The sequence below is a fragment of the Zosterops lateralis genome (genome assembly GCF_965231275.1).
Source record: "Zosterops lateralis genome assembly, chromosome: 3".
In the NCBI taxonomy this organism is placed as follows: Eukaryota; Metazoa; Chordata; class Aves; order Passeriformes; family Zosteropidae; genus Zosterops; species Zosterops lateralis.
Window position 1 is genome coordinate 34,916,068 of NC_139764.1, and position 27,471 is coordinate 34,943,538.

A 27,471-nucleotide genomic window follows, 5' to 3' on the forward strand; every position below is an offset into this window, starting at 1 on the left:
TAAAAAGGATAATCTTACATAATTATATAAGTAGTCTTTTTTTTTTTTCTAGTAATCACCGTGGCTTAATGCCAAGTTACAGGGTCCTTTGTTAAACCATCTGGTCTTGTATGGCTTGCTTCTTTCTGTTGTATGTTCTTCTGATAGGGGTTATGGCACTAAAGGAAGGAAGTCTGACTTCTAAATTTTAAATGATTGGATAGTAAGATACATGGTGGTTTTTTACTAGAAATCCCTCTTGATTTAGTGACATTCTTTTAAGTGAGCCTAGACATCTGGCTCCATTAACATGTTATAATTGTCCTGGTTCCTTTACACACTTTGAAAATAAAGAGACAAAAAAAGGTGACTCTGGTCCCTCTTTAAATAACTTTGGTAAAGCTGACACCTAAATTGACAAGGTCAAGTATTTTAAATGAGCAGAACATATCAGCCCACCCATTCATGCTTTTCTAGTTGTTGAAGAATTGGCATTTTTTCTACCTGCTCTTCTTCTGTTGAGTATTTCATGGTTTGTTGTCAAGGTGATTAGTTACTTCCTGCAAATATTTACTTGATTATAGAGCTATCAAGAAATAGAAAGCTTTTTTTACCAAGACCTCTAAGATGGTAAGTACTAAATTTGGTGTGAGTTGCATAGTACAGGCACAGAAAGTCCTTCTTGACTTAACTCCAGGAGGAGTTCTTTCTCAGAGTTCTGTAGGCTATAACAGCATTAGGAAATGTAATTTGCTGGACTCAATTTATAGTTTTAATGCTACTGACTTTTTAAGGGTGCCAGGAACTTTGTGCTTTGAGTTGCACAGAAGACTATTGCATATAGCACAAGTCTTGTATGCCTTTTCTGTGCTTTTTCTGTATTCCTCTCTCAATCAGAATTCTGTACAGCAGTTGAATGATAAAATTCACTTCATTTCTTTGTGTATGATTTGATTTTTGGCTAGGTCAAACCATTTATTTACAGATGCAAGGTCATCCTAAAGTATGAAAGGTGCAAAGTTAAGAATTTAGGAAGCATTTTAATTTTTACATGCATTATTTTCACCACCATCTGGATTGGGGCTTAGCCAGAATTTTACTAAATTTCTGAATATCGATACAGCTAAGGATGGGGATGACACTGTGTGCCATTTCACTCTAAATGTTTAGAGTGTCATAAAGTGGCTTAGAATAGGACAACAGCTACTGGCACTGCTATAGGTTTTATCTACATTCAAAATGCATTGCCTGCCTTCCAAAGGGGACTGATAAACTTCAAAGAAATAATCCAGGTTTCATTCAATCCTTTTTTTTTTCCTTCAGATAGGGCAACTTATTTCTCCCACGTCCTTCTATCTTAGCACTCCAGGAAAATTAACTTACAGTAAATAACCTGTGCTTATTTGATGTCTGCTAAAAAAGATGTTTTCAGCTATATTTATTGCTTTTAACCTATTAGATTTGCTTTAATATGTAATTTGTAGTATTGCTTGCTTTGCAAACCTGACCTACTTACTGTACATTCTCAGATAATTCATTTCTGAGCCTGACAGGTACCTTTTATTAGCCACTATGATAAGTTGTATGCATTCATGTAATGTATATGTCTTTTTAACTATTAATATCAGTGCAACTTACCACGTCTCTGGAGTACTATTATTTCTGAAGAGTAAAAGCTGTTTTATTTCAAGTAGTGGCTTGACATATACAGTCTTGTGTGGAACTCAAGGAGAAATCTTGCACAAAGTGTGCTCTCTAAAATTCTGTTTTTTAAATACCCATATCTTAATTTGGTTGCCGGCAGTTAAGTGGGACTTGTGGCTTTCAAAGGGCAAACTGAAAATGAAATTGAAATGAATTGAAATTCAACTGAAATGAAATTGAAAACTGACCCTGTTCAAAAAGGTAGTATATCTCCAAAACTGGGATGAGGTGCAGCAACAAATGTGTCAGAGGCCTCATCTTTGCTCATAGTGTAAAAGAGAGTTGTTGCAGTGCTGACATGAGTCATTCCAGTGGGTCATTTAGAAATGTTGGTACGAAAAAAGAATCAACAGACCCAGGAACCATTTTGTCCTGAAGAACAAAACCAAAATATTAAAACATTAATTAAGACACGCATTCTCTTGCAATTGCTCTCATTTCAGACCCACTTTCTCCAGTCAATAACCCTGCTGGCTGCTATGCCAATGGGCAGATCCAGGCTCACGGCGACCGCTGGCGCGAGGACGACTGCACATTCTGCCAGTGCATCAACGGGGACCCGCACTGCGTGGCCACGGCCTGCGGGCAGAGCTGCCTCAACCCCGTCAAGGTCCCTGGGGAGTGCTGCCCGGTCTGTGAAGGTAAGAGTAAAGAGTTTACTTTAAAATTTTGGAGGATTTAAGAAGCTGGTATGACTTTGGCTGATTACTGAATAATTGCTGAGGGCAGAAAACGTTAGTGCGGTTTAACTACACCTGTACGTTGGCAATCCCTGGTGCTCTTTCAGCAGTAAGAGGTGGTTAAGATCAGCATTGTTTACTAACTTCTCTCTTAGCTTTGCTTAAACCTTATTAATAAATACAGGAGAAGTTTGAAGGCCAAAATGTTTATCACTAGGTATTGCTGTTAATTGGATTATTCCTGTTTTCTTCTTCATCATGTCATTTAGTTGCAACTAAGATCTCTTTGTACAACATAGTTTGATATTGGGCATAATTATTTCAGTGAAAGTTATAAAAAGGGGTATTACCTGGGAGATAGATTAATGTTTGAACTTTACAATTATTTTTTCATTTGTGGAAATACATGTATATGATATAACTGACTGAGGTTTAACCTAACTGTAAAGTAAAATGCTTGCCCAGCCTGACAATGGAAGCATGAAGACCTGCAAACTGAGACCTTAAAAAAATACTTTTAATTGTATGTGTAAATGTACATTTAAAGCTGCATTTTATGGAGTAGATGTTCATCAGGAAAAACACCAGATAAATTAGAAATGGTTCATCTAGACATAGAGCCATCTTCACAGTATGCAGACACTTGTGGGTGCTGCCCAGTGAGTTGCCACTTAAGTTTTTCTCATTCCATCTCTGATTTAAAAAAAAAAAAAAAAAAAAAAATTGTATGTCTACATGTGTCTCAGGGCCCTTCTTGGATTGCTGTATCCATCCACTGGGATACTTTCTAAGATAAATCTGAGAAGCATAAGGATTTCTTACAGGTGCTCTTTAACTGCAGAATTTGCATCACTAGGTATGAAAAAGGTGTTTGATACAAGGTGTAAAAGCTGCCCATGAATTGCGCTACTTGTACTGAATTAATGTCACTGCTCGGAAGCAGATTAACTGCTGTTAATCCTCAGTTATCACCTCAGGATGGGGATCACAGAGCCTGTGCTGTCACCCCTCATTATCCAGGTGTCTGAGCCAGCTTGGGAAGGCAGTGCAGAGAGAGAGGCTGATATTTTCAACATGTTAATACACTGAGAGGATTCTTTTCCTCTAATGAAGGAAGGATAGACAAATTGTCTCTATTTTCCCCTTCCAGACTGGAGAAAATAGATGAGAGATAATTGAATTAAATGCATATATATATATATGTATGTATATAAGCTAATTATGAAGAACTGTGGGAAGCAAACACAGGGTCAAGTGTAGGCTTCCATCCTTCACTGCTGAAGGTTGCAACATAAGCTGGTGCTTCGTTAACACACCACAGTAATGCCTCTGCAGAGCTCTCAGGACACAAGCTCTGGAGTAGGCTGTGTAATTCTGTGCAATAACATATTTCTACTTTTAGAAGAAGATGTAGCTACAACTGTGTTTTAAGTCCATAAAAGTTGTTTTGTAGTTGCTGGAGTGAGTGACATAGGGAGTGCAATCATACTTATGATACAAATGGATGAAAACTGACACAATAGAATTGTGGGATCAATATTTAAATGGGGTCCTTGTGTGATCTATATTATGTTTTATTAAAAAATAATCTGACTTCTTACTTGTTTGTCATGTTAGCTGTTGTATAATGTATGCTTAATTGTAGTCATCTAGTTTTGAGTGTGTCGTCTGGAGGGCAGTGGTACTGAATGGTATTTTGTGGAACTTGCTAAGTTTTAAGCTTAAAAGCATCACATTTGCCTTCGTGGTTTCTTTCAACAGGTAATGAAATTATGTAATTGGTGTAACCAACAATTAGTAGAAGTGCTTCTAGTTCATGCTAGGACAAAGTTTCAGCATACTTAGGTACCAGTGGTCAGAGAACATCTGAAAACACTTGAATCCTCTCCTCTTTTTTTCCCTTCCCTCTCCCACAGCAAACAAATATAACCAAAACAGATTATTATGGTTCATTATTGCAAATTATTTAATTCCAAGAATCCAGATATAGGATTATTTCAAGGATCAAAAAATACTGGACTCTTAAAACACAATAGCGAGTTCAGATGCTAGCACCTAGGATTTAAAAATTGAGTTTGCAATAAGCACATTTGGATGATTTGATGAGAAGTTATTCAGCATCTGAGACTTAACAACTTACCTTGCAATAAAATTAAATTTAAAAATCCTTGAGAAATGAACCATTAAGGGTACTGGCAAATCTCTTGAATTTGGGGCATCAAATAAGTTCAAGGCTGTTAGCCCTTGTGATTAGCAGCCTAATACTAATAAAAGTACTAAATAAAAGTATTTAGATACATGAGAGTAAGGTGTTCCCTGATTTGAAGTATGAGCCCTGTGTGTCTTTCTGAATCTGTTAACATTTTTCTTTAAAAGCACACATTGAGAAAATCCCGAAACATTAGGAAAAAAAAACAATGTTAGATGTTGACTGTCTGCATTTAACATTAAGAATGTGTATCTTAAAATTATTTTTTAAAAAGGTGATGCTTGAGCTGATGGCAGCAGGGACTTGTGTGTTAGCTGTAGACTTCTGGCCCACCTCCAAGGTCAAATAGCTTCATGTGTTTTAAGCCTTAAATCTGAGATTAGTAGTGTTTCTACTTGGAGTTTAATGCGTGGGGTAGGAAACAAGTACTTCTGCTTTCATTACAATGCAACTGTTGCTTGCTAACCCAGTAGGCAAGGAGCTTCTTTAGATTTCTCTTCTCTGGTTTTCTCCTCATTCTAAGTATGCATGCCATGGGAAGACAGATAAAAACTCTTACTTCCTTTGCACAATTGATTTTTCCTGAATTTTAGTGCTATCATTTTAATGACTACCTAGTCCCATCCAAAATGCTATTTTGTTTCTGCCATCATCCAACCACCTGACATCTCTGTTCTCTTAATCAGGTAAGCTGCATGGATCAGTGCTCCTTCCCATTTTAAATCAGCTTCTGACTCTTTCTCCAGAGCATTTTTTTGTTGTTGATGATGAAGTTCTGCTGATGATGCTCACTGTGTTGTCCATGACCTGCAGGGGTGGTGGGAACAGGGGAGAATGATGTCCTGGCTGGGAAGTTGGCTGACAAATCAATCCCTTGATTTTAATGATTCTAATGAAAAAGATGTGCAGTACCTTTTAATGGAGCTACAAGCAATGAAGTAAATTCCAGGCACATTTTTTCCTAAAGAGGAATTAAAATGCACCATTGTCAACCATTTCATACTTTTCTGCATACCACCTCATTGCACTTGCATATCCACAGCTTAACCTGAATTTTGCAGTGCACTGTATGAGCAGAAGCATTGACTGCCCTGTGCTCTCCAGTTTGCGTTCTCCATCCTTCTGCTTCTCTAATTTCCTCCTGTTCAGGAAAGAGAAGCAGAATTCTTACCTAGTGTGGGCAAAGGTCTGGCATCGGTGATGTTATATAAGTGTCATATTTTCAACTATGTAAGTGATTAAAGGGGAAAAAGCAGTGTACTTTAGTGATATGTTCAACAAATTGGCAAAAATAATGTAAACTTTGCCGCTGATTTTGAAATAGTAGTTTACTAGTGATTGTAAAGATAAGCGTACCTCATTTTGCACTCCTTTTTTGAATGACTTCCAGTCCTCACTAACATCTCAACACTCTCAACAAGAACATATACCATAGAGAAATAACATCGTTTTTGCAGATTAGTTTAAAATTATTTCTTTTAAAACGTTGAATTATGTAATCATATCATGAATAGACTTCTCTTTTTGCTTTTACTTGTATACTACACTTCTTGATTCAGCTCTAGCTCTTACTTTTTCCATTAACTTTTTCACTTTTTTTGTGGAGATTAATGCAGAATAATGTAGGAAATAATTATTTATATTTTAGAATCTTAACTATGCATCAGATCTAAAGCAGGAAGAATGGGACATGCTGAGAACTCCCTACTATCTTAGTTTAGTTGCTGATGGACCAGTTCATGCCCATATTTCTATTTAGAAATAAGTATTAGATAAATAATAAGGAAGACATTTTATATGCTTATCACTATTTTTAAGCATGCATTTATTTCTCATTGGACTTCTATTTACATTTGAAAGAGAACCCACTTCCAGCAGCCAGCTTCAGTTGTGTGAGCTTAATTTAAGCATGTCAGATATAAGCTCTTTAATATGCAAACTAAAACATTTAGTCAAAGGTATTTCTATCATATATTTTGTTTTGAGAGTTGAGAGATACAGGGATTTGTGGGGCATGAAACTGATAAGAAAATTCTAATCAAAACTGCTTGTGGATCTGCCTGGCTGTGGTTCATCCAGAGTAAAAGGTTATTAGTATCAGTCACTTCTGACTCTTCCTCTCTGTCTTTGATCTAAATGCTGCTGTACCTGCAATTCTGCCAATTCAGTTATTTCTTGGCTGGTTTATAATCAGTTTCAATGAAGGACATATTTGTTCCTGTAGATAAGTTTACATTCCAGCAGCTTCATAAGGATAAATTTTTTCTTGGCTTACACTCGCAAAAAAATTTTGCTGCCAGAGATCACATATAACATACTAGAATTTCTGTGTATAAAGATTCCTGAAATATGAGCACAGTATGTCAGCACACAAGTGTATTCAGCCTTTGAATATGGTAAATTCAGACCAAACTAGAACATTCCCGTTCCCTCCTGAAGAAAATCCTGATGTTCTTACTACTGCAGTGAGAAAACGAGGCTGTGAGAATTGTAGAGACTGAAGTTACAAAAAAGTAGCTGTTAACACTTTTCTAAATTATAGACCAACTTGGAGCAATTGTGATAGTTCTGTTACTATAAAGAGTTGATTTGTATCTCTTCTCTGCAGTAAACCCTTTTCAGTTCTTCCTGACATGCTGCTGTATGTATATCCATGGTGTATATTCTGTATGTGTGCTATGCAATACACGTTCCTGTGTTGATTGGATGCTCAGATTGGTTTGAAATGTATTATTTTCCATATGCCTGCCTTGGGTTTGCCTAGGGAGGATGATAACAATCCCCTCACTTCAGTCTTTCCTGCTGCTGCTGGAGGGAGAGAGAGGCTGAGTGAGGTTCTTGAGATGCTTTACACTGGAGCTCCCTGGGAAGATTGATGAGGAGGAAGAGGCAGGAGCACAGGAGGGTGGGTACATGAAGGAGAGAGGTATTTGTGGATATGGTGTGCCAATACAATGGGTTTAATTGGATTTAATTTCCAAATCTGTGGGCAGCCTCTCTTGAGTTGCGCTGTAGCTGGTATCCACTAGTATCTTTACTAGCTCTGTTTGATGTTTTTACTAGCTCAGATCAAAGCTAAATTTATTTTAGCTATAGACAACAAAGCTAAAAAGAACAGCCAGTGTCTTGGAAGGCAGAGTATGAATTTATATGTGTTTAAAAGTAGAGAACTGACAGAAAGATGCTGACCAAATTCAACAAGGGAAAATACAACGTGCTATGCTGTGAGGAACTAGATAAATTTTGATTTTTGTCTCCACATTATTTGACCAGTGGTATATGAGGGAAGGTCTCCACATGTGCCACTTGCAGGAGGCAGCTAGGAGAAGATGGAGGAAAGCCCTGTCTCTAGAAAGATTTTGCCTGACAGCCATTTCATTTCTCACATGGAATAGGCAGTCAGCAGGAGACCACCAAAGACACTGTGTCCTCCAGAGGGATTCTCCAATTGTGTGGCAAAAGGTCTCTACCAAGGGACTGTAGTCAAACATTCAACTGGGCCGGTGGCCTCCTGCTAGTGAGCAGACCTTGGGAGGAGCTGGGGGGTATAGTAACTGTGTCACAAGCTGCTGGCCTCTTTTTTTGCCCTCACCTTTTTTGCTTGCTCTTGCTCGCTCGCTCTCCCTCTTGCTGGCTGGACACTTGTTGACCACCTCTTGTGTCCTGTCCTCCCACTTCCATCTTCCTCACCTGCTTCACCGTCACCTGTCCTGCCCATGTTCCTGCCTGAACCACCTGCTTCCAGCCCCGTGTTGCCAATCCAGCCTGTTACCACAATCCCTGGCACAACCCAGTCCAGGGTTCTGAACCTCCTGCCCAATCCCCACACACCTCATGTCCAGTCCTGTGGCCACAGGAGCTGTACCTGTGGAGTTGTGCCTGTCCAGGAGCTGCATGGGCTCCTTGGCAGGGAGTGTGCACAGACCCCATGATGTGTCCGCATGGACATTGATGAAGTTCTGGTGGTAACACGCACTTTTTCTCTCTCTCCTCTCTCTTCCCCTCCCAATTATTTTTCCTTCTCCTTCCTCCTTTTCTATCTTTTTCCTACTCTTCTTTGGTTGGGCATTACCAATAAACAATCCTCAGATAAAACATTTGCCTCGTTTGGCTTAATTCCATCCTGGATCACCTGTTTTAAAAGAACCCCCTGCGGTTCCCACTTAGTGGAATGTGACATGCTTGGAGGAGATTCCTCAGGAGTCCTGAACCAGAGTGATTGTTAAATAGCAGCTTTCCAGGAGAGGTTTGGTGATTATGGGGAAAGAACATGTTGAACATGGATTAACAGGGCCTTGAGAAAGGCAAATACCATACTGAAATTAAGATCAAGAGGAGAATTCACAAGATCTGAAATAATCCTTTTTGCTCTCTTTCCAGTGGGTTGGTATGTCCCTGGATGACATCATAGGTACTTGGTTCTTTTCTGTACGTTGCTTCTCTGATAAAGGTGGAAGCTGGAGTGCTATGAGCGCGGTCCAAAATTTGTAAAACACATCCTAGGGAGACAGACTGAATAAATGGGATTGGTTCAGCTTAAAATAAAACTGTGAAGTCAGAATGTGAACATAGCAGTCCTCAAGTGCCTGAAAGGTTGTTGCAAAGAAAAAGATAAGGCAAAAATAATGGAATTGGATTACAAAAGAGAAAGATGGGATTTAGAGGAAGGCAGAAAGTTGTTGAGGAAAACAAAGTTCCCTCTGTGGCATGTTGTGACTAAGATTGTCCTTTTGATGTGTTCAGGGCATGGCAGTTGTATTTTCAGCCTCACTGAAAAGAGATTTGCTCAGGAAATTGCTTGCATAACTGAAAGCAGTAATGGTAATTCACGTGTAGGTTTCAGTGTTCGTGCAAGTGACGACTGTATCTTACCAATATAGAGCCCAAAATATAGCTGCGGGCTTGGAGGGGGAGGGTGGTTGGGGGTCTTTTTAACTAAACATCAAAGTGATCACAACCCTTTTAGCAAGACACCTTGTTATAGTATGTCCCCTTAAATCACTTCTTTCCAGTTACCTGACGCACCAAGGCCCATGGGCTGTGCATGGGGTGGATTAATAAATACCCAATGTATGAGGCAGGGGACTGGGTACTTTGAGGTGGGTGTTTCCATAGGGATAAAGGTGGAAAGCCTTTCCACGGAAAAGGCATGAAATTAGAGACAGAGGCATATTGAGACACGATAGTGTGGAGGGCAAGACCTTCCTTTATCCTTGGCCTATCCAAAAACTCAAGCTCTTCAGTTGATACAGCTTTTTAAGGTATGTACCTTCTTTCTGTGGTGAGAGCTGGGAAGAGCAGGCCCATTCACTTCTGTGGATCCAGCACAAAGGATTAGTTTTAAGCTCTGGTGGATGCTTCTGTATAGCTTCTATAGCTCCTGTAGTGATATTGGCCCTCTGGGGTTTGACTTTGTTTATTTAATCTATTATCTGTTTATCTGTTTCATTTGTTTTTCTTTGTTTTCTAGACTTCTCTTCATTAAGCACCAAGGCTTAGGCAATCATACTGCTCTTCTGTACTTTCCCCATGGTTTTAGAGCCAATGGCTTCTTTTCGCAGCACAAGGAAGGGATCACATTTCTTCAGATTAAAAGAGACAGCTAGGGAGAAAGAGTGCCATAAGGGACTGCAAAATTTTGATATGTGCTCACACTTCTTTAAGCCCAGACCAGCTCTTCATGGGGGCTGGTCTGGGTTCTTGTTCCATTGCAGCTAACCAGATTCATTGGCAATCAGCTGCAGTTACCACTGCTGCTCACAGACCTGATTGTTTCTTGCTGGGCTAACAACTTTGCTTCCTAAGTAACATTACTGTGGTTTAAATAGCAATTCCATTTTAAACAAATTTTACAAAAACAGAGGGAATATACCATATGAATATATAATAGCATGTGAATAATACTAAAGAAGATACAGCGATAGAAATAACTGTTTCCCTCAGGCCATCTGCATCTATGGGCAGCCATCTGCAAATTCGAATAATAGCTGTCTTCACAGGAAGTAAATATTGGTTAGGATAGCATGAATTTTTTTTTAACAAGATAATAAATTCAAGTGTTCAGCACTGGCATTGATGCCAAAAATGTCTCTTAGGAAAGTCTGTAGTTGCTTCTATTGCCATGCATCTCTCAGAGGCTCAGGCTATTCATAGAGGAAGCTGATACACAGTAATTGGTTATCTCACAGCACGTCCTTCTGCAAGAGAGCCCCCAGGTACAAATGGCAGGGTGCCAGCATAAGCTGTGAATGAGAAATTAAGTGTTAAACAAAATCCCCTCAGAGGATTTTCATGAATAAGACCCAAGGTACTTTGCTGTCATTATGGCTGACACTTTATCTTCACAAAAAGAAATTAACATTTTCATCAATAAAGGAATCCAAACTCTAGCTGAGATGTAATTCAGTTCAGTTCCTTTAGCGTGTCTAGCACTTCATTAAGTAAAAACAGGCAGCAGAGTCCAGTGAAAAGAAATTTGATTCATTCAGGATGAAGTCAGTGCTAGTGAGCAGTGTTCACTGACACGGGGTGTGGGCCCAGAGTCCTCCTTCGAGCATGAAATGTGAGTTATTGTTCGGCAGCAGCACTGGAGATCTCAACCAGCCTTTTCATCAAAGTCAATTAAGAGATGCAAACGCCACTCTGCAGAGAACTGGGCTTCTGTTTGCCAGATCATAATTTCATATAGTGGTTCTAGAGAAGGCAGCTGAGCCTGTTGAACCACTGTATGATGAAACCAAACTGTCCAGTGCAAGCCAGTGAAATTCAGGAAGACTATACAAGTATGAAATAACGTTTTCATGGTTTTCATCGTTGAATTCAGTGGAAGGCTGCTGAAAGGATAAATAACGAGAGAATCCTAATGAATATGTATTAGAGGATGTCTCACTTATAAAAACCTCATGGATCCTCCTAATTTTTTTCAGCACCAATGGTTTTCATAGATTCGACCCAGATGTCCACTAATTTAGAGTTTATCTTCAGCTATAAAATAAGTGAATGGCCTTCTTAATGTATTTGGACATTTCTTGATAGACTTAACTGATTCTGCTTCAACAAGGTTGTGGTTTCTTAGTGTCATTCCACCTAAAATTGTCCAAAAAAGTTCTTATCAGCATTAAAATTGATTTGAAGAGCATATGTGCCTGTTAAACCAAAAATTGCTAGAATTGATTATGAAGACAAAAGGTTTTAACTTCACATTTTGGGAGTAGAGAGTATATATTTTGATTGCATCACTGCAAAAAAGGCATACATATACACCTGGCTTCTTTACTCTGCAGCAATAAATAGTCTTTGATTATAATAGTTACTTTCAAAGAAAAAATATATATTTTAGCAGTTTTAGGTTGGCAGCATGAATAAAATTTGAGACAAAAGGCTGCCAAACTGAACTATGTGTTTTAAGATATTAATGAATGTATTTTCAGAGTTACTTGTGACATTAGAAAATTATATCACCTAAGTCCTTGCATGCATTTATAAATTGTTATGTGATGCTGAATTGTTGAACCCTGAAAGCTGACACAGAGAGCTACTTTCTGGGAAAAAATTTCCTGTGAGGCATTAGGTATTTCAAACCCAGGAAGGAAATTCTTTAGCCTAGTACTCAGGACTGATATTTTTCATGTAATGAATTGGAGGGGCGGGGAAGCCTGGAATGTGAACTATGAGGATGGAAAACATTTAGCCACTCTTGGAATGATATGAATGTTTTTACAGGAAGCTTAAGTAAACACACATGCTGCTGCTTAGTAGGCTGCAGTTAACTTTTTTGGACAGTAGACAAAATTTAAACAAGTATGCAGACTCGAATGAAAGGCTGTTGAGCAGCACACCCTTCAGGCCCTTCAGGCTCATTTTTGAGCCAGTTATCACTTAAAACATTAGGTTAAAAGTTAGACTACTGTTTGGTTGAGGATTTTTTCCTTTTTTTTTTTTTTAATGGTAAATGTTTGAATTTTGAATTGAATTTGAAATGCACTGATTTTTAATTTTTTTAAGTCAGTTGATACTTTCATAGGATCAAAACGTCTTGCTTCTTTTAAAATGTAGTCTGTGTTATGAATTACTACAGAAGAGGGAGCTATTTCACTTTCCCCAAACATGGGCATGTTCTTTATTATTCATGCTGGAGATCTCTCTCCTTGTTTAGTATATGATTTTTATTAATTTTTTTCTTTTTTCCCCTAGAAGAGGTTTTCATTTTATGAAAACAAAAGAGATGTTGGACATTCTAGAATCCTATTCGTTGAGCTTGTTCAGAAGAAATGTTGTACAGAGAAAAAAGCTTAGAATACAATAGTTACTTTCCTACTTAAAACCAATTTTGTAAAACCATGGAGTAGCTATTTCCCTCACATGATGTTACTGAAAGTATGAAACAAAACCTTTTTGGAGTAAAAATATTGCATTCCAAATGAAACAAAGCAAAGAGATTGTTTTTCATGTAATAATAATAAAAAGTACTTTGCCGAGAGGTGAAGCCTGCGTAATGTGTTAAAGGAGAACAAAAAAATTAGACTGATTAAAGCTGGTTGTGGCTGTTACCAAATAATGCTTAACAGAGAATTATTTTTACAAACACCTGGAATAAATTTTGCTTCCTGAATAAAAAAAGCTACTTTTTAAATCATGAAGTAGATTCAGAGAGATAGTGTTAGGCAAATATGTTCTTATTTTGCAAAAGGAAGGTAATCAGTACTTGAAAAAAGCCCACAAAAATAATCAGAAATTTAAATTTTGATTTCAGTTCCTTGATTAGGATCCACCAAGAATATTGCTGCTTTCACTGGAAATGTCCTGAGTTTATTTGGAAGTGAAATTCACAGAGTCATGCAAGTTTGAAAGGACCATCAGAGATTTTTCTGGTCCTATCATACCTGCTCAAAGCAGGTCCAGTGCCAGAAGGATATCAGGACCCTGTCTCAGTTAAATTTTGAATATTTTGAAGGATGGTGATCACCCAAGTCTCCGTGACCATGTTGTAATTTGATGACCCAAGTGGTTTAAAAGAAAGATCAAAACAGCTTTTATCAAGCTGTCTTTTCCCATTTCATGCTTGTGTTTGTTGCCTCCCATCGTAGCCTGTAGCCACCTCCAAGATTAGCCAGACCTTGTCATCTTTGTACCCCCAGGTTAAGGAGGGGCAGACAGCAGATATTGTTAAATCTTCAGTGAATGGTTTGTTTTTGACATGCAAATAAACACTAGAAGTTAACAAGATTGCAATAAATTGTAAATAGTCCCTGAGTTTTTATTTGTTTTCCAAGGCTTCAGCAATCAACGGTATATTTCAGTGTTCATTCTCTTCTTTTTTTTTCTTTTTTTTTTTTTTAATAATTGATCAAATTATGTATATAATAAAACTGCAATGCTGAGAAACAAATTTTCCCTACTCTCACTGAAACATGGGTGTACCAATTTTTCTCCATATCTGAACACTTGAGCAGTATCTTACTACTTCAATACTCATCAAAATATAACAAATATAGTACTAGACCAGTAACTAGACCAAAATATAACAAATACAGTATTAGACCAGATTGACCATCCTGTGTTCTTGTGCATTTGTATATAGTAGTTCACATTGTTAAAATAAGAAAATATCTGCTCTTTGTACTGCAAGCTGTGTCACATCACTCAGGAGAAGTGGGAGGTCTCAGAAATCAAAAAAGAGGGGTATAGGGATTGGTTTTGCTCATATAACAAAAGTATTCTAGATTGAAAAAAAACAGTGAAAATACTATTCCACCTTGATATCTTCTTCCATTTTATTGTTAATATAGGTCCTTAAGAACAAAGCTAGCTCCAGGCATTAAATGAATGTCACTCTTCTTTCACCATAAATGCAGTTTGATTTCAAGCTGGAATGATAAGATTCAGGGTTTGATCACACATTGTAGCATTTTTCAGTGGACTAATCAGACTGAAGGTCCACGGGCAGCTGAAATATCTGGTGTAGATTTTAAAATCATTGAAGTTGTTTTTAAGTAAATGGCATTGCAAACAATTAATTCAAATATTTTTATCAACTTCACAGCAAGCAAATTAATAATCTGCACCAAAATTCAGCAGAGAAAGTATTGGAGATGATTTATGGAAGCATGGTGTTCTAATAGGAATCTGCCTTTAACTTTATATATAAGCACTTGGTATCAGCAAAATCTGTGCTCCATTAAATAATCCATTGTTTTCATCCAGACTCTCTTCAATCCCCTTTTCTTTATTTTCTTCTCTCTTTCTTTCTATGGTATAGCTGTATTGTTGGTAAAGCACACAGGCAGAAACAGCACCCGTTTTTCCCAGCCATTGTCTGTGCATTTGTGCACTGGATCTTTCTTTAGCCGTTTCTACCAAGAGCAGCAGTGGAAGCCCAGTTCAGATCGTGTGCTGGTACTTGCTTTTTCAAGCTTAGCTACTGCTTGCCTATTCAAATAGCCAGAAGTCTGGCAGAGCAGATCTGGCTTTATTTGTTGAGTCTTGTCTAGTGAAGTGAAAAGGCCTGATTTTTTTTTTTTTTTTTTCTGGCTGCATTTTTGCACATGTGGGGGTAGGGAATGAAATTATTTCTTTTGTCCTCTGCTTGCAGCTCATTGAGAAGCAGGCATGCATATAAAATTACTGTATCTCAGGGCTTACCTTTAGGGAGAGAAGGGAGAAAGAAACAGATTTGTAGGCTTGACTGGAAACACTGAGGATGCTGAAAGCAGGCCCAAAATTGGAAAGTAACAGAATAATAAAACACAATGACTAGAGGACAAGCAAAAACTTTTCAGATTAATATAACAACAGTTTAATTTCATCCTTTGTAAAAAATAACATATTGCTGCATGTATCAAAGGCACAAAAACTGTGTCCAAGGCAAGGGAGCATGAAAATACAGATGTTTAATTTGGAAAGCCACCAAAAATTATACAACAAATAGATAGATATATAAAGTTATGGTTTAGGATATTTTGCTTAGAGAACAGAGCGATGCTAAAAATCAGTTTGGTTGCAGAACTAGTTTATGTACTCAGGGGCCTGAACAGCCAGGATTAATTAATGCAATTTATTGTGTTATTGATATATGTTAGTATATAGCAAAATGTTCATGATTCCTAAACAAATGGTTTGGTGAAGTTGCAAATGTTAAGTATTAGATGTGAATGTGATTTAGTCCATACTGTACTATATGAATTTGGAAACCACTACAAAGAGTTCATTTAGACTAGAAGTCTAGTTTGGAAGTCCATGGATTTTGGAACACTTTGCTCATTATGGCTTTTCTTCTACGCTACACATGCACACTCAGAGCTGTGAAATGAAGAATTGATGGAAACCAACCCTTTGACCTCCAAACTCGTTATTTATAATAAATCCCTACCAAAAAAAAATTAATTTAAATAAGATGATATTTGAGGAATCTAGAGAGACCTGATGCCATTATCCAGACTTCCAGTTTGTGCATGAACAAAGCTATTGGTGCTTTTCTATGTATTTTTTAAATGTATTGCTACTTTTCTGCTAGAAATTATACAAGCAACAGAATTTGAATGTTACTCAGCAAATGTATAATCTGAACCATGACCTCTGAGATAAGTTTCAAGTTATCTAATTTAATTGTAGTGTCTTTAATGCTGTTTTTTCACTCCAAACTCTAGTTAGCTGACCTAATTTTAAAAGGATTAAAAATGTTCATTGTTGTGCTGGGAAGAGCAAAGCTGGAGAGAAGCTACGAAAGCTGAAAATTGTGAAAGACAATGAAAGCAGAAAAGTTAATTCTTGTAATAGAACAATTTTCAGTTCACTGGAAGGCATGGGTGCAAAAGCTGCCTGTTGGAATGTAGCCAATAGGCACAGAAATCAGTATTTTGTTCAATAATGTATATTTCTAGCAGCTTAATCTACATTGAGTAATATTTTACCCTAACTGTGAAAGTAAAGACTAGCTGCCTGTATAAATGGCAAAATCTGTGGTCTGAGGATGAACGATGGCAACATGTGGCCATCTCGCTCCATAAAATTCCTCCATATTTTTACAATTTATCACTTAAAGTATGAAAGGCTTTTTAAATTTTATTTTGTATAAGTCTTCATTTTTTGAGATGGAGAATAGAGTACACTTAAACACTTGAAGCACTGAAAGATCACAGTTCTTTACATCATGCAATTTTTATTTCCTGAATATTTTGTATAATGTTAATAATGCTCATAATTATGAATTCATTGGTTCTTCAGTGCCTGAGTTCAATGAAAAACACAAGATAGACAAAATTAGTCTCAGAGAGCAAAAATTTGTTCAAGAAAAGATAGGTATTGCTTTCCTTCTGTATCCTGTTTTATGATGGTCGTTTTGAGGTTTCTCGTCATTTCTGTAAGTCTCTGGATTTTGTTCTATTTTAACAACTTTCTACATCAGAGCACTTTAATATTTCCTTTTACCCTATGTATCAAAACAAATTTCATACTCCAGTATACTTAAATGGTGTCAAAAAGTAAGTATTATACTGTTGATAAATAACTTGTAATTGCCAATAATATCTTTAACTTCAGAAATTATAATCTGGGGCTGCAAAGTATATTATAAGAAGTGATGTTTTTGATAAATCACCATGTTAAATGCTTTCCAGAGATCTTTTACATATAGTGCATCTTACATTTCCTTTTGGTATTCAGAGTCTCTTCTGCTATAAATTTCAGAAGATGGGATGTTATTCACACAGAGAAAGATTTGACTTCTGAGTTCTATATTTGATGTGCAGCTTGGTAGTATCAATCAGTTCAGATTTAGAGAAAGTCTGTTCAAGCAAAGAAATCTGCATGAAGTTTTGATTAAATACTTCTGGAGAAAAGTGGGCAAAATAAATATTTTGCATTTAGTTTGAAACTGCATGTGCAGGAAAGCTGATTTCATAGTGAACAAAAAAAAGTGATTTTTTTTTCTGTTTCAATACTTCAAAAGTTTTCTGAAGCTTCATGCTGTTTTTGTTGAGTGTACCTCACTTTGAAACAAAGTCTGTTTATCAAATAGTTTCTGAAATACTAGGAATATTCATCAGAAACAAAAGTAATTAAAGTTACTCTCTTTACTGTTACATTGTGTATGGATTTTTGTGAACCTAATTAAAATATTCAAGAATCTCAATTTTTTTTTTTTTCTTACCCGCAGAACCAACATATATCACAATAGGTCCACCCATCTGTGAGGTTTTGGTGAACTGCACTCTGACTGAAAAGGACTGTATCTATGGCTTCAAACTGGACCAAAATGGTTGTCGCATTTGTCAGTGCAAAACTAGTGAGTATGCAGAAATACAGTGCCTTCTACCTTTTATATCAAGCTATATGTGAAAATGGTACTATGGTGTTTTTTTCCATTCATAATGTTGATTATGTGTTGTGTTAGCACATGTGCACTTTATAGTTGTTCATCTTTCTAGAATTGGTTCCTGATTTCTGGCATTGCTTGCTTGCTTAAAATGTGTTTGGAGGAAAATGTACAGTGTTTGACTTTTGAGGTGAAAAATTGACAGCTGGCAAAAAAGGTAATGATTTGGGACCTAATATTCATATAGACTTTGAGAAGTGTTACAAGACTTCTACATTTTATTTTCCTCTGCTTAAAGAATTTTAAGAGCATCTAGGTTTCTGCACTTCAAAAACTCCTATTGCTAAACAGCCTATTTCCAACTTAGCTTTTTTTGTCAAAATTTAGATTTTGAGGATAAATGTTTGAAGATTATATGCTTGGGAGTGGGTGTTTGTATATATACAAGTATATCCATATTTATATTTATTTCTATAACATTTTTATATGTATTTTATATACATATATAATATTTTAGTTACCATTTTTGCAGGCTTTAACACCTATTTCTTCCCAAAGGAAAAACCCTGTGCCTTGTGAGAACTTTGTGTGTATCAAGAAAAACATATTTTCTGTATGTGTTTCCTTAAGACTTCAGTGTTTACAGATGAAATGTAAAGCAATATCAGGTTGGTTTTTGGAATTGGCCAACACAGAACACCTGTGGAGTACTAGTCTCAGCTGCAGGATGCATCTCTGTGGCTGCCAACCCAACCTAGGTTTAAACTCTCTTTGTAATGTTATTGGAGTTTTTCAGCTTTCTTATAGCCTCTAAGGCTTCCACAGCTAAAGTATTACACTATTCCTCTTCTCTTGGTTTCAGTCCAGTCATTCTCAGCCACTTTCTAAACCAATATGACTGTTATAGAGGTCCCAAGGAGAAATGGTCATAATAAAATTCTTAAGTAGTACAAACTAAAGAGCTTTAGGAATGGATTGGTGTTGGAGAGGACATCTTTACAAAAGTAAATAGATGGTAAGCCATAACATTCTCATGGCAATACAGAAATACTACCTTTGATCACAAGTTGTATTTGTGGAAGAATGACTTTCCTTAGGTTACATCCAAACTACTGCATACTTGCCTTACTTAATTCTTCCTAAGGAAAACAGGAGAAATGTTAAGGTCTGCTTTTAACATTGTAATTTGATTTTCTTTTTCCTTCTATTATTATTAAATTGACTGGGGAGTTTGGCACAAACAAGAAGATGGACATACTTGGCAAATTTCATCATCTATGCCTGTGCATGCAGTCCTTCCCTCCAATTTGGTGCACTGGAGGCACACTACTCCAAAGAATGATTTCTTTTGTCCTAGGTTACCAGGCTGCATATGAACACAAACCATCTCAGGATGTTCTTGCTTAGAGAATTTCTGATTAAATAGTGCATAAGAACCTCTTCAGGGGAATTTTTCTCTTGCCCGGTTTGCTTTAAACTTTCTTCACTTTACAGTAGCAAACTGTCTGGAGCAAAGTTAATAGTATCATTTATCATCTCTTTTTCTCAGTTAAATAATGTGACTAGTAGATTGCTTAAAAATCTCAGTCATTTAGAAAGAAGGGACCTTTATTTTCTAAGGAAGTGAAGAAAAATAACAGCTTGGAAATCTTCATCTTTTAGTGGTTATCAATCAAGACGACAGAAATTGAATTTTTCTGTCAAGTGATGTCTGTCACTTGCAAGGCTCATCCTCTGGACAAAAGTGTGTGTGAGAAATGAGAAGAGAAGAGTCTTAGGTCAAATATGCTGAAAATGTACTGTGCTAGCTCTCTGTGTTTTGAGATCCTGTGTGCTTTAATGTCCAAACTCGTTCAGTTGCATCTTGGTTCTCTTAAGGACGTCAGGACATGTATTATCTTTAGCTCATGTAGGACTCCTGTGGGCTTTTGGGAACATCATTATCTTTATACTGCGTCCAGTTGCTTTTTTGCTTGTCTAAGCTGCTCAACAGAGTCAATTTAACTGCCTCAGTGAGGAAACCCCTGTGCCCACACTAACATTTGAAGTCATCATATCCTAATTCTGCTAATCTATTTCCAATAAAGTTTCATTTTTTGTTAATTTATCTTTATGTACCTCTGCTGAAGTTTTGTTATACTTCAGTCATTTCAGGAAAAATAAAAAACAAAATAATAAAACGGAAGAACATAGAGTGAAGGTGTAATTTGTTCTTCTTTATTACCTTCATTTACATTCATGTTGCCAGAAATAAGTACAACAGGTTTATTTGGAATGGTTATGTAAGCACAGTATAATGAAACTTGTTTGGTGCTTCATTGTAATCTAGTTTTAAGTCACTCACCTGGTTCAAGCCAACTGCAGAGTGAGAAGGAAGAAAGAAGCAAATCAAAACATTTCTAGAATATTATTTTAATAGAAGTAGTTTACTTTGTCTTTTATCGTTCTTTCTGTTTCTGCAGGGAATGCAAAAACATTCTGTAGCAACACAAAGTGAAAACATACATACTGTAAAGTAAAATGAAATATTTTTTTGAAGTAGCAGAGCTAGACCATAGTTGTAAGAGAAGGGAGAAAAAAAAAACAAACACTGAGCAAAGAGTGAGCACAGACTGACATGGGAAGAAAGTTCAGTACACATGGAACCACAAATGATGAGGAAGAAAGAATCATCATACTGACCAGAAGCATCTAGAAGCCAAAGCAGCACTACATGAAAAGGTAAAAAGTAAAATCCAGTAAAAGGTAAAAAGTAGAATCCAGAATCTAGGAAGAACAACTGGAGAATACCAAGAATAAAACTAAAACAAGTAGGAAAAATTTGTGTTAAGCATTACCACCCCACCCCACCCCACCCCCCCCCAAAAAAAAAAAAAAAAAAAAAAAAAAAAAAAAAAAAAAAAAGAGAGAGAGAGAAAGAAAGGATGGTATAAGATGATAGAGGAGGAAAACACAAACAGAAAAATGTAAATAAGAAAAGAATTGTGGTGTGCAGCAATTGCTCTTGTGTTTGGATTGTCTAGGCCTTTACGTTCATAGGGAGAACTGGAGTGGAATAAAGTCTTTAGGAAGACAAATCCATTCAGAGGAGTCTCTGTGGAAGACCAGTGGTCTGCTGTTTGTGAGGCAGGACTCCTTTTGTCCCAAGGGAAACTAATGGCATATTAAACAATGCCTGCTGATTGAAGCAACATAGGATTTAAAATCTGATTGTTAGTTGCTGCTGCACACAAAGTCATTCTTCAGCAGGCATCTGCAGTGTTGTCTTGTTCCCTGGATTAGTTTCATGGGAAAAAAAAAAAAAAAAAAAAAACCAACTTTAAAATCTCTCCTGCGACTGAGACTAGTGTTTTACCCCAAATGAATTGAACATATAGTACTCTTCAGGATATTACTGAACATGTATGACTTTAATTTTTTTTTTAACATTTCAAATCTTACTAAAATGGAATTAGAGTGCTGCTGTCAATTTTAAAAATGGTTTGCATCATTCAGAATGCTTACCTTTGCTGCTCCAAGATGCAACTGTCATGCAGTTTCATTAATTTCAGGCTCTTTGTGGAGAGATGCAACTGGAGAAGGCTGAGATGAGTTGTTTTCCCTGCACATTGTAATTCGTCACCTTCCACTTCATGTCGTGGTCTCTTTTGTCTGTCAAAGCAAGTCATGCAATCACTAGTCAAAAATAAGAAATCTTACTATATTATGTGTTTGCACAGTCTTCTCAATATGAAACCACCTTCTTCCCAAAACACATCCTATGGATACACACAGAAATAACTTTGGAGGTGTTGGTACTTTTTCCTTTAAAGAGAAGAACATGTTTTCTACCATGGAGTTAAAAGGAGGCATTAACATTCAGTCTATACTAGCACACACCAGAAGCATGGTCCTCAATATTCTGGCAAGTCACACCATCTCCCTTTACAGCTGATGAAGCAGAGTGAAATTCCAGCATGGAGTTTAGGTTTGACAATGTGGGTCTTTATTTAGTTGTATAGGCATTCATAGGCAGGATTGGTGGGTTTGAGAAAAGGCAGCTAGGTTTATCTGCAGGCTGTCTATAAATAGCAACAGTTGAGGCTCTAAAAAAGCCTAGAGACTGATGATGGGAAAAAGCTTAAGAGAACTTTGCAGGGACTGTAGTGAGAAAATCCATCTTAATTCCTCGTTTTGGTGCTAGTTCTTCAATAGTTAGAGTCCTAGCCTTTCAATCCTATAGCCAAAATTTGAATATTTCATTCCTGTATTTCTGTAAGTAGTCCTTAGTCAGGGATGTGTGTTCTCTACACTTAAACTCTCTCAGTGCTAATTTTTCCCATTTAAATAAACTTACTTTATGTTTATTTCTATGTCAAACTGAGGTCAGACAGTAATTGCACTAATCACACAAAATGTACTCCAGGCAATGCAAAAATCCTGGAAATAGTAAAGTAAAATACAAGTTAGGTAACGCTTTCCTGTCTTAGTAGCAATTGTCTTCCATTGTTACTTTGATTTCACAACAAATTCCATGGAAAATGAAAGTTATAAAATAAAAATGTAGGTAATCTTTCTTAGTGCGAAGAAGAGCACGTATTAGATTTTTGAGTAATTCTGTAAGACAGAAAAAGGATGTTTGTTTTATTATCCTTCTGCAGTGATGTAAAAGGGAATAGCTCTTACATGCAAGACTTCAGTTAATGAAATACAACCTTAGAAAATTCAGGATGAAGTACATTTCCTAAAAATTTAAGGCTCAGATCTGAAAAAAATACATATTCTTAGTAGAACAAAAGTACTAACTCTAAGCACACGTGCAAGATAGTGTACATACTCCCCGAAGAGGATGGAATTATGATGAACAACTCATGCCAAATAAATATTACCTGTATTTTCATTAGAGTGAGTTTTTGGCAGGATTTCTGAAGATTACAATATATTGGAGTTACTGCTTACAATATATCTAGTGCAACAGAAGCAGATAAGAATTTCATTTGGCTTGACTTCTGAAAAAAAAACCCAAAAAGCCAGTGTGCTTGAAGCTTGATCATTCTACAGTAATTCCACCTTTGAGATATCACTGCTACAGTTTCATTTTCATGAATTCATGTGTTGTATGTGAATCCTAGATTTGTTTAGAGCACACACCCAAGTGGTTAATTTGCCTCAACGGACTCATAAGATGATTTCTTTAAACAGAGTTTTCTAGCATCACAACGCCCAGTCCCTTCATTTTTATCCAGCTTTTGTGAATCATGATTTAAGTCTAACAAAAGGAGGGAGGGTTAGTGTGGATCTGTGGAGGCAATATATTCAGAGAATTCCAGTTACTGTTAAGTAACCTAGTTTTCTCCTTCATAAATTTGCCTCCCCAGATCCCCACCCCCGAAGATTAAGCAGCAGTAGCAATCCACACCAAGAGGACGGCTGAGGAGTGCTTAATTATAAAGGTACTGTGAAACAGTTCTCCTGATATGATCTGTCCTCAGCATCAAGAAAATAATACTGGTAAAGGTATGTAGCTAGCTTTGTGTAGCCATGCTACAAATTTGTAAAAATGGACACCAGCCTAAGCCAAGTTGAATACTGACATAATTCTTGTCATGTATCTGTTAATATTCTCTGGCAGTTGTTTTTTTTTTCATCTGTGAATTACAGGACTGAAAACTAAAAGTATTTCAACATAGAATGCATTTTCAAAACTTTTTAAAGTAAGATAATTTTCAGTCCTTAAGGGACAAATATCAGTGTGTCCGTATGTAAAATAATATATTGAAAAATAATATAAATATTCCAGTTTAAGAGCCTAGAGGCTTTTAAATACTAAATATATGCTAGAAAAAGGAATTTTTTTTTTTTTTAAAGAGCTGGAATTACAATCAAGCTATTAGAAATTCAAGCAGAAGACCCTTTTTAGAGCTAACATGCAATTCATGGAATTGAATTTGTTTACTTTTTAAGGGGTTCTGGGCAATATTTTATAACATTCCTAATATTCATAGGTTCACATGAGGTAGGGATTTAAGCACTCTGAAATTGGGAATAAGTAATGCAAATAGTGGCTTGAATTTAGGATGAAGAGCTGTGATTCCTTTTGAGATGCGTTGCCCCTGAGATGCCATACCTGTGAAGGAGAGGTTGCATTGTATCCAAAATATTCCACTGCTAAGTTAATTCTGCCAAATGCAGACATTGCTAACGTATCATGGGACAGAATGTTTTTGTTGTCTTGTTTACAAGGTGGGACTTCAACTGTAGTAGGTCACATCAGCATGTCAGCTGCTCTTATGTGCAGATTTGTGAACGTGCTTTTCCTTCCTTCAGCAGCTAATGACTCAGTTTAGACACCAGACAGCCTTTGAGAGTAAGATACTTACTGGAAAAGAATTTTAAAATACCAGATAGTTTGTGTGTAGCATGCTCACCATATCTTCAGTTCTCAAGACTTCTTCTACAGTGTTGTTCCATCCTCCATATCCCAAAGAGATTCCTCTTAAACAGTGTAATGCTCTTTCAAAACTTTCAGTATTTGTTTTATTATAGTCTGTGTGTATGGAAGGGATTGTAAGTGTGTGGAGAAAGTGGGGAAAGAAATCTCTATATTTAAAAGGAGTTTATGGGCAATGGTAACCAGGCTTAAATACCTCACCAATATCTGTTTGTTTGTTAATAATTCACAAGTGGGTTTTTTTGGAAGACTAATTCATCTTCAGCTGTTCTTTCTGCTTGTAGTTTTTCCAACAGCATCACATTAAATTGATCCAAATGAATCCAATTATTTGAAATTCCCATATTCAAGTCAGAATATAATGTGTTTAACTGCATCAAAGTACAGAACAAAGTATTTGCTAGTACTGTAGTCTTTAGAGGACTCAAAGTCTGTAAGCAATAGCTTTTGCCAGTGTGATGAGGACTAGTAAAAGACTGTGACTGGATTGTCAACCCACTGGACCTGTTGGTAACTGACTTTGCTGCTGCTTTTGCAGTTGTGGTTGCACACAGCAAAGAAAACTGCATGGTCTTGTTGTGTGGGCAGGATTCACTGCTATAAGGACTCAGTGCTTGTTAGTCCTCAAGTGAGAATGAGTTCTAAGCAGGAGATTATTTAATAACATCATTGGTTCAGGACAAACAGCCTTTCCATGTTTAGTGTCTTAGCCTTCTACTGTACTTGATTCTTTCAGCATTTTATGTGGTATTTCAGCTAATGTAATCACATTAAAAAGCTAAGTATTTGTAGTAAAAATACAGTTCTATGAGCCTGAGACATTGAGGAACGCATTCATCTTTTCCTAAAGTCACAGCTCATCAGTATCATTCTGGAATCATCCAATATCCTGCATCCGAACTCTGAGCTTGTTGTGCAAATCGTTTTGTACATTGGCATGACCTTATTTGACAATTCATGTTTCATAAGAAAAAATAATAAACATGTTTCTACCAACCTTTTAGAGCTTTACTCTTCATCCAGTTATTTCCCTAAGCAGCACAATGAGAGATGTCTTCCCTTTGATTTCCTGTTCATCATTTTGTTTGTTTTAGTCTTCTACTTCCTCTCTAACCATCAGTTTAGTTCCCTATGTGACATCCCTATAACTAATCAGTTACCAAAAAAAAAAATAGCTTACACTGTGTGTTTAGAAGCTTAATCCCATTCTGTTAGAGTTGCAGTGATGTTCAAGTGCATAGTGCAGTTCTGTCAAATGGTAATTTTCTTCTGCATTAGCTTTTAAAATGTTTGTTTTACCCTCATTTCAGTCTGTCTTGTTGCTCTGGTACACTTTTGAAGCAGTTATTAGACCAGGTAGGACTGTATCTCTTCTCTGCAAATACATTCATGATTTGGGATTCAGTTTCCTCATGAAATTTATCTAGGCAGAGATGGAAAACACCCTCAATCAAATACCCTCCTAATATTTTGTCATAATAGATTTCCTCAGTTCATTGCAGTTGACTTTCATGAACTTTACTTGTTCTTTCATATGTGTCACTTGAAATTCAAAACCTTAGTAAAAAATCTGGTTTTACTTTTTTTTCATAATGAATTTGTCATAATTTTAGTAGTGATTAATTAAAAGCAATAGCTAAGGCTATAGGAGAATTGTCAGGATGACAATTGTATATGCTGAATTTCATCCACTTTTGAATATTTAGTTTTGCAATCTTTTCAATCTTTTTCTCTTTTTTTCTTTCTTTCTCTGATAGCTACACTTTGCTTTGTGACATTGGTGATTGACTTAATTTTCTGAAAAAAACCCTGGCCTAAAATGCTGACTATACTTTTCATCAGGCCTGTGCAGCAGACATAAACTCTGTGTTCTAGATGGTACTTCGTTTAGAGAATCCCTGCTGTTGTCGTGTTTTTAATAATGTTTTAATAGGAGACATTTCAATGATTAGATGTAAATTCAGAAAGCAGACCAGAATTCACATTCTTAGTTTCACGACACTACATTTCTTCATAGAGAATTTTTTTCAAAAACTATTTAAAATCTATTTCTACAGTTTGCACTGTCATACTTTCAGAAATTTAAGTGCAATAATTTAATTTCAGTAAAAAGCATCAGAATTTAATTTTCAGCATCTTATTAGAAAGACTGTAAGCAGAGGTGTGTGGATATTTTTCTGATCACCTCATACATAATATGGGCATAACACTAGAAAGTCCATACATTAACAGTTGTCTGCACTAACTTCAGCAAGCTTTCCCTTTTTGTTTCACATAGCCAGACTTTTAATGATTTTTCCTATGCTCTTTACTGTCTATTCCTGAGAAGTAATGGTGATTATTAGTCACCCACCTCAAGGCTCTAAAGAGCTTTTCTTTCTTGGCCACTTACAAAGTGAAAATTCTTTTAAGGATAACTCACTATGTAAAGGATTAAGCAAGGAGGATATTGCTTCGAGACTGGATCTCCTGGTTAGTATATCAGTTGACTATTTGAGTTTTAAGTATATTTAACATCATAAGCTACTTGGGATGAGACACTTGGGATGTCTTCCTGCTTGTGTAGCACTGACCTTAGACACCCTGGGCCTTTTAATGAAGTATACTAAATTTACATATAACAAACTTGTTCTGCATCTCTGAAAACCAGTTTCACTAGCCAAATCACAGCAAAATAGAAGACTGAAAACAAAGTTTTTGGCTGTGGGATTCTGAGGCATCATTATTTTGTCATCTTCTGTAACTTTGTAGTCAAACCTGGATGTCATATTTTGATACCTCTCCTTAACAGATAATCTGGAAACAAAAAAGGATTAAGAAATAAGCCGACTAAAAAAAAAAGTTCTTTTTTCTGGTTTTTTAGATTTTTTTTAAATTGTTAACTCCAGCTCTTCCTTTTACTTTTTTAAAATACCTATTTATTTCTCCCACCCCTTTGCATATATACCTTCTTTTTTCTTTACCTGTCTTAATGATCCTACTGTTTATAGACAGCCATGTAAACATTTCATTTCCCTGACAGAGTCTGCTTCAGGAAAGAAATGGCTCTGCTCAGTTCAACCTGTGCAATTCCAGGTTTATTCACTGATCAGTTCTGAGCATCTGCAGGAGATACCATAACTTACATTATATCAAAGGTCATACCTGGACTTAATTC

At 36.5% G+C, this 27,471-nt stretch overlaps 1 protein-coding gene across 3 annotated transcripts in view; it reads left to right on the top strand.

The window, feature by feature from the left end:
• CRIM1 (cysteine rich transmembrane BMP regulator 1) overlaps nt 1–27,471 on the top strand; it is a 168,882-nt gene that overhangs the window by 118,048 nt on the left and 23,363 nt on the right. For all 3 annotated transcript variants that reach the window (XM_083857559.1, XM_083857561.1, XM_083857560.1), the window contains 2 exons: nt 2,127–2,324; nt 17,726–17,854. In XM_083857559.1, coding sequence (XP_083713685.1) covers nt 2,127–2,324; nt 17,726–17,854 — 327 coding nt within the window. The remainder of the gene's footprint in view (nt 1–2,126; nt 2,325–17,725; nt 17,855–27,471) is intronic.